Source organism: Alligator sinensis, unplaced genomic scaffold (genome assembly GCF_000455745.1).
Source record: "Alligator sinensis unplaced genomic scaffold, ASM45574v1 scaffold885_1, whole genome shotgun sequence".
NCBI classification, from domain to species: domain Eukaryota; kingdom Metazoa; phylum Chordata; order Crocodylia; family Alligatoridae; genus Alligator; species Alligator sinensis.
In genome coordinates, this window is record NW_005842056.1 from 939596 (window position 1) to 948056 (window position 8461).

The window sequence follows — 8461 nt, forward strand, 5'->3', positions numbered from 1 at the left end:
AGCAGGAAAAATAGAACTAGAAATCCGGATGGCCCTCACCCCAGTGCACGTCTACATTTAAGTTTTGCATGTCAGGGTTCCTTGTAGTCCTCTAAGTACCCAGCAGGCTTGGGACAATATGAAAAAGATTTTCCAAAGTCATGTGATTGTTTTTGGGGGTTTTTTTGGCCTACCTCGAATTTTAAGCTCTTCCTTTCAGAAACCATACATGAACCTGCCTTTCAGGAGGTGTTGACCATCTGTTCTGTGAAAATCAAACCCATTGAAAGGCATCTCAGATAGTTCTTTGAAATTTTGATGCATTCAGCTGTGTGTCACTTCTGAAAATCTTGGCCCAAATTAACATAATGCTTAAAGGTTTCTTCCCCAGATTTTAACATTACATTTTTATACTTAAACTTGCCCCCACTCCTTACTGGACTTTTTATATCTTAATTTTTTGATGTATTGAGCTTGCGTGCTGATTAAAATATCTCCTGTTAGTTAATACCTAAAAGTTTCTTCCCCAGCCAGTCTCAAACATGACACATAACACACAAACTTGCTGCATTATACTAAATTACACTGGATTATGATAACATCTGGATCAGGACCTAATTGTACTACATGTCACACATCTTTCTAAGTAGATAGCTGTGTCCCAAAGGTCTCTCGCTCTCTGAGTGGACAGGGCTGTTATGATCTTCTGCCTCATCACAAGCTACTTCTCATTTGGTAGAGCATAGTATAAACTGATTTAACAACAGTTATTATCTGTCAGAATCTGCAATCCCTGTATTCTGACTAAAGTCTACAAGAAAGAAAACAAAGATTAAGCAATCTTCACTGGAAAGTCTGTTTATTTAATATAGGATATTAGACAAGCACTAACATGTTATGAAACTATCCTGACAGTAGATAAAGTCATAATCCACTTCGTATGAAAGTAATAGCACCTTTTCAGAGCAGAGGTTATTCAGAGCAGTATTACCAGACCTGATTTTCACCTTAAATAGGTTCCCTTAGAAGACAAGCAGAGTGTACAAGTTTTGCTGCTCTGTAATTTTCTAAACTGCCTGTTTGGAAACAACTTTTTATTGGTTTTTCTTTCTGTCAACAAAATATATTAGCATGGTTTTGTCTACAAGAAGCCTCAAATTGCTTCTCGTAAATACACAGCAATGTATAATGCACACATTATCTATTAAACTATTGTTTTTTTTTAAATTACAATCTTCAGGTGACACTGAAAGGCTAAATTAGCCTTTCTCTTGCTGGAGTAAATTGTAGCACAAATACCTAAGAGAGCACGTCCAATATAAACAGATGCTGTATCGGTCAGATAATAACACAGTCCCTTTCTCAGGTCTCTCTTTCTGGCTCTATAAAAGTAAAAAGAAAAGAAAAAAAGGATGAACTTAATTTCCTGTGCCTTACCAAATTATTTATCATAAATCTCTGCAAGATCAATGAAAAAGATGTTGTAATTCATGAAGGCTTTATAAACGTGGGTGTTTTTATAAATGAAAATGGCATACTGAGATGAGACATAGCAATGTGTAAAATTAATGCATAATTTTGGCATCATTACATAACACCTTTTTCCATGTTAATCAGTCAAGAGCCTGTTCATTAAAAATTAACATTTAATTCTAGCACCCGGAAAAAATCGTGAGTATTTTGATGGTCTTAGAAAAGATAGATTGCTTTTTTTAAAATGTGGTTCCAGCAGTTTGAAGCCTTCACACTAATGGAGGGTTCTCTGTTTTTTTACCATATAATGATTTTGGTAACTTGCTGTCCTGGCAGTTGCATAGCACCCCATTATACCCAGAAAATCCTTTGTATACAGTGCTCCTTTATTAGGGTGGTTACATAACTTTGTCTTATACTGGAACAGTTGGAGTAGATACAGCAGTTAGAAATAGCTTTATTTAGCACAGTTTGGAACTGGGTTTTTTTCCCTTATTATTATGTGAATCTAAGATGCCAGGCACTGACATGAACAAAAACTATAGCTTTTTATTGCTTGAATAATATGTCAATACAGAAAAAAATGTTTTGCATTTTTAAGCTGATGGAAACATATGTTTACTATGCTTGTTTGGGATATTGTGTGTGACCTTTTTATGCAGAACAATGTTAAATGTAATCTTTCTTTCCACGAAGGACAGTATTCCTCAGTTCTCCTGGAAAAGGCTGTTACCTGGTTCAAGTAATCCAGGATAGGCTGTATGCATTGCAGTTGGCCTATTCTCGATTACTTGCACTGGGAGACAGCCACAACAAAGAGGACCAGACACGTGAAGATACAAGAATTTGCAGTATTTTTCCGTTTCCTATCAGTAGGAAGGACCCACCCTGTGAAATGGAAGATTTAGTAGTTCAGGTTGTCTCGGTCAGACTTCTCTCTTGCATGAAGATTGTGAGGTTCCAAAATGATTTTTTTTTAAAGTGTGTACACAATTGTATTTTATTGAAATAAAGTTTGTATTTCTGCTTACAAATATTGTACTCTTCAAAGGTGACAGTGCTTCACAGTATATGGGAAGCTTTATCTATAAATCTCTAAAATACATTTAATATAGTTGAAGTAGTTAAACTTAGTAAGTTTTAAAGAAGTACTTAACTAAAACTCCTTTAAATGTTAGTTACTGAGATATGGTTAATAAAAATTGACTGTATTCCTTTAAATTTTTACCAGAATAGAGAGGTAATTAACAAGCCACTACATCCTGAAGAGTACAGATGTAGAAGAAATGAGTCTTTTTATGCCTTGAAAACAGTATATAAATCTCAGCGAAGAGCCAGGAGCCAGTTAGTCTAGAGACTTGAAGACATCATACAACAGAGAAAAAGCCAAGCCACAAATAACCATGCAGCATTGAGATTCAAGTCCAGTAGCTATTGAAGCAAAGAAAAGAATATGCTAAGTGAGAATGTGAGGAGGCAGAGAAGAAAAGAGCTGCTCTGTAATTGGAGAAAGGTTTTGTGTAAAGGAGACCAAGGGATTTTGTAGTCCAGGATACCAGTACACTTGCGGTTGCTACCAAAACCTGAAAGTGACTTCTCAAAAAACCTTCTGTAGAGAGAATCCACACCCGAAGCACTAAGGAACTTTGTCTTGGTAAATGCTGATATGCTGTTAGGAAGAAGAGATTTTTTTTTCCTATATGCCAGCAGGAAATGGTGGGGCCTTATCCAGAATTTGGAAATGGTCCTGTAGCATATACTAGGAACTTGTGCACACACAAGGCATTTAAGTAACGAAAAAGAGAAAAGTTGTTGGCCAGTGCCCAGTTGGCATGAAAAAGGGAAGACAGAAGGGAACTGAATTAGGAATGCATGATAGACCAAAAGACCTAGACCACCATCGTCATTAGATGGAGGCTGCTCCACTGTAGAGGCACTGCATAGTCCAGTTCATATTGACTACCTGCTAGCAGCCATGTGGCCACAGGACACCAGGCAAGGATTTAAAATTAAAAAAATGATTTGTTTTTTAGTCCACGTTTGTAAGCAAGTCTGTAGTGGGGCCAGGCTCCCCTGGCATGGGGACAAATATGTTTTTATTGCAAGTGCCCATCATTTAAATCCTTGGTTTGGATTTTATAATTATAGTGCAAGGGAAATGCTTTTTAAACATATATATGCATCTCTCTCTTAATGCATTTTGGTTTAGTGTAACTGAATGCACTGACTTTTTTCAGAAAGGAAGAAGACTAATAACACCTAGAACTTGTCGCTAGGTGATTTCAGTATATTGGTTAAGGAATTTTTTTACATCGTTCTGGGTGTCTGTGAATATAAATGCGGAGAGAAATTAGATTGTGACCTTAGAAAAGAGAGCAAGCAGTTCTGCACTTCTGGCAACATCTGCAAAACATCCCTACAGCTACCTGGAAAGAAAACAAATAGCATTTACATGCATTGGCTTCTAAAGAATTGTCTGTAAACTGAATTCCACTGGTGTCATATACTTACCTAATTGACTACTCAAAGCATTACAAAAGTGGGGAATCAGAATTAAAGCTGAGAGATAAATTTGTCCTCAGATTCCATGTTTGAATAGCTTAAATGAGTGTGCCCAGGTGACAAGGGGCTCAAAGTGAAGTGAAGAGTAATTAGCATTTGCATCAAAACACTTGGGCTTTTATCAAACAGCTCCTAGGCAGTGTTCAGGTCCTTATTACGTCCTTTATCTTCCTTTTGCTGAAGGGTTTTATTACACTGCAGAGTTCAGGATGGTATTTCTGCAATATTTCTCCTTCAGTGCTTAATGGGATCCCTAAACTTCTTTTGCTTTTTGGTATTACTTTTAATCTAATCAAGATCATACGTTAAGCAGTGTAACTTCCTTGTACACAAAACAGAGAAACATTAATTAAGTTGATTTGTGTATGATGCTTTGCTTTTTAAAGAAGAAACTCCTTTAATTATTTACCAGACTTTTTTGCATTTAAGCAAATTTTAGCATTGTAGATTATTGGCTACACTAGGAAGATATAATATGGCTAATCAAGTTCTTTCAAACAATTTCAGTCTCTCAGTAGCAAACAAGACAGATGACATGATTTAAAATATATACATATTTAACTCTCCCCTTGGCTTCCCAATTTTTTAATATCATCTTCATCAAATTGTAAACTTCCTGGACAGGGACTGTCTGTCTTGGGATCTTGTATGAACACACAGCACAGTGTTTTTTGCTTGACAAATAATAATCTAATTATTCTTAGTGTTGGCAGTGAGCAGCCAAGCTACTGGTACTGTTCTTTGTGCAGATAGGCAAGGGCTCCTTCTTGGAGCTGCAGCTGCCTGAAAGGAGCAAAACTCAGAATATTTACTGCATTTATGATAAAGCCCTAACAGAATGGGTTATGTCTTTAGTTTGTGGCTTTTAAAAGCAATTTTTACTAGCCATTCAAAGTGGTGGTACAGCAAAGCTCATAGTATATATTGGAAATACATTTCTCCATTCAGCAGGTAAACATTTCTATTTTACTTGCAGCTTTAGAAAGCTAGCAAAATGCAACAGAGACAGTAATCCTGTGGATACATAAAAAAATACATATTTGCGGAGCAGGAGGGGAAAGCAGCATCCGACACAGACAAGCAAAGAGTGCTAACAGCAGAAAACGTTGGATGTTTGCTTACCTCCAAAATTGCTCAAGAAATTAAAGAAATAAACAACCAAAGAGTCAGTCCTATCACTGAAGAAGTTGTAAATCATCAGCACTTAGATAGATGGTCTTCCTCTTTAAGGGGTATTTTCAGAACACACCACGGCAGGAGGATGCACATTATTAGCAACAGCATGATCAGCTGGGGGCTACGAGGCACATAAAAGCAAATAGCTTTTCCTTATCTATTTAACAGAGCACCCTGTGTCACATTTACTTTTTCTTTCCAGTGTTAGGCTAACTCCTCATCTGTTTTTTAAAGCATCGTTTGACCTAAACAGTTACTGTCGTTCCAGGTTTATGTATTGAAACGACCGCATGTGGATGAGTTTCTCCAGAGAATGGGAGAACTCTTTGAATGTGTACTCTTCACAGCCAGTCTAGCCAAGGTTTGTCATAGACTCTTCTTTGTCCTTAGTATTTTTAATGCTGGTTAGCAAATTTTTTGGTTTGGGTTTTCTATGGATAATTGTCTTTCTTAGTGCTATCTTAATTTTTCCCCTTCTTTTCTGCTTCTTTGTCTGACAGTGTGTACTTTGTCTGCTAGTGTGTGGGTAAGTTGTTTCCATGGTAACAATATCACATATGGGCTTGTCTCATAATGTAGCCTCCATGTATTGCTCATGATGCCGATATGAAAGGCTTACAAGTTACCATGGTTATAGTGGGCAATTAGAACAAATAGTGTACTACATAAAGCAGTGTATTAAAGCCGGGCATGAAATACAATGCACCATATCTAACACAACAACTGTGTAACCAGGTGATTTAGTTCAGAAATTACTTGGGTACAAAAATACAGAGAGCACCTCTGAATTGTGGATGTGCGGTTATACTCTGGGTTTAGAAACTGAATCCTTTTTGCACAGCTTGACAGATGTAGTATCTGAAAATCCATATTTTGTCCTTTGAGTTTTTGTAGACATAGTTATACCAGAGGTAGTTCTGTAGCAGACTTCAGTATGTAAATTCTGCATTGTTTTTGGTGGAGCATATCTGGTGGTAGTTTTGCTATGAAATCAGCTTATTTTTAATCTTAAATATCTTTGTTTTTAGTAAAGTAAGTTATGTTTTAGTTTTCTTGTGGCTTTCCATAGACTATAGAGATAGAGAAGACCTAATAGAGCATCTAGTTTATATCCTTGTCAGCGCTGGATTTATGGTCACCAGGGTTGTGTCCAGTCTAGTTCTGCAAATTCTGGGCATTGGCACTTTTCTGTAGGGGAAAGTCATTGACAGAAAGGTCAGTTTTGTTGCACAATTGAAAGTCCACATAAAACACTTAACCTTATACTCCAGAAGCAAAACTGTAAAGGACTAGTGCGAAGTAAAATTGCCAAGGATATAAGCGCCTATGCTCTGGTTTCCTTCCTACATCTTTCTTTTTCCTTTGGCCATTTCTGTCACTTCTCAAGCCCCAGTTCATGTCCTAATATGCTGTACTACATTCATTATCTTCGAGGTATGTGGTAGAGCTGCCCCTTTTTTCCTTTGGGTGTTTCCCAAAGCAGAATGCAGCATATGCCTCTTTTTCTTAATGGTATTTTCACCTGCTCTGGTTTGGCCCTCCTGCACCACACATAATGAACAAAGGTATATGAATTAGATTAAGTCACCTGCCCCTTCATAACGCTTTACCTTTATAGGCACATGGAATTGGAGTTGATAGGAGCAACTTTGAACTTGGTGTTTGGTGCTGTAGATTTCTCTTCACTATTTTTTCATGCATTTCACAGTAACATTAAGCGTTTAAAGAGAAATGCAAGGACTCCACAGTGAGATGTATTTATGTAATCAGTAAATCATAGGAAGCTTTGCACTGCTAGTTATTTTCTTTCTGAAAAATAACTGTACTGTACTCCTGTCACCCCGGCATTAATAAACACTGGGTTTGCCAGTTAGTTGAAGGAAAAAGTGGTTATAATTGTGCTTTTACTTTTCTGTCCTTCTTGACTTGAGCAGGGAGTTGATCTAGATGAAGTTCACAGTCCCTTTCCAGCCTGCCTTTTCTGTGCTTCTGTTTAGTTCTGGGAAATATTGCCAAATCTATGCACAGACTATTTCAGCTCTCAAACTTCTTTTTTTAAGTATGCAGACCCAGTAGCAGACTTGCTGGACCGCTGGGGTGTATTCAGGGCCAGACTCTTCAGAGAATCCTGTGTTTTCCACAGAGGAAATTATGTGAAGGATCTGAGTCGACTGGGACGTGAGCTGAGTAAAGTTATTATAGTAGATAATTCTCCTGCATCTTATATCTTCCATCCTGAAAATGCAGTAAGTAATTCTGAGAGATGAACTTTATTTCTTCGGGCTTTTCGCTCAGGGCTCCATGTTTGGAGATTACTGATGTACGTGATCTACAGTGAGCTAGTGCCAGGTGCCTTCAGTTTCTTAAAGTAGACGTGTGGGCTCTACTGCTAGATATGGTCAGAGGGAGAGGGAGGGCTTCTCCAGCTGTTCCTTTAGGTATTATCAGTAGAGGTTCCCATTTTGGGGGTGCTTGTGCATTCTGCTCGTCAGCCACTTCCTTTCACAGTTATTAGGTATTTATTTCATTGTAAATTGTTGAATTTAATGCAGCAAAGATTTATGTTTCTTCCTTAGAAACAGTGTTAGCGTGAACATGGCCTTCCTGTAGAAATAGCTCATCTGGCTGTTTTGTTTTCTTTTTTTAAAAAAGGCTTTAAGGCACGCCTGTCTTTACCTCAGTTTTCTAAAATAGGATCTTAATATCCAGGTGCCTCAGCTGTTTGGGTGGTACCCAACGGTTGCGTGCCAAATATGGTACTCAGCCGTTAGGCACCAAATATGGTTTGAAGTTACTATCAATGAGCAAAATGATGGGGAGTCTCCGCTCTAATTCAAGCTGATGGATAGGATTCAGAAGTATTCCAGACCGTTTAATGTTTCAAAATTTAGAGCCAAGGAATTACTATCTAATAGAACAGTTGGGTTTAACTGGGGTGTCGCAGGACCCCCTCAACCATGCCACAACGCAGGCACTGACAATAAGGGGGCAGCCAAGTAAAAAGGCCTATGGCACACATACAGGCTGCCTTGGGGCTCTCTGAAAACCCTAAAACAGGGTTTTCCTGTTTCCTGTCCCAGGACAAGAGAGTTAGCTTAGACTGTAGCCGTTCCCAGTCCTTTACCCCCGCGCTTCTCTTGAAACGGACAGAAGGGTGGAAGTGTCCCGTGTGTGTGTTTCCAGGAGAAGCATGGTGGGGCTGGACCAGAAAGAGCTACACCCAAGCCAGCTCTGTCCTGCTTTAGGCTTATCAGAGAGCCCTAATGCAGCA

At 38.3% G+C, this 8461-nt stretch overlaps 1 protein-coding gene across 2 annotated transcripts in view; it reads left to right on the top strand.

The window, feature by feature from the left end:
* Window positions 1-8461, top strand: part of CTDSPL (CTD small phosphatase like) — a 109873-nt gene that overhangs the window by 97860 nt on the left and 3552 nt on the right. For both annotated transcript variants that reach the window (XM_006022946.3, XM_006022947.3), the window contains 2 exons: window positions 5459-5551; window positions 7251-7436. In XM_006022946.3, the coding sequence (XP_006023008.1) occupies window positions 5459-5551; window positions 7251-7436 (279 nt within the window). The remainder of the gene's footprint in view (window positions 1-5458; window positions 5552-7250; window positions 7437-8461) is intronic.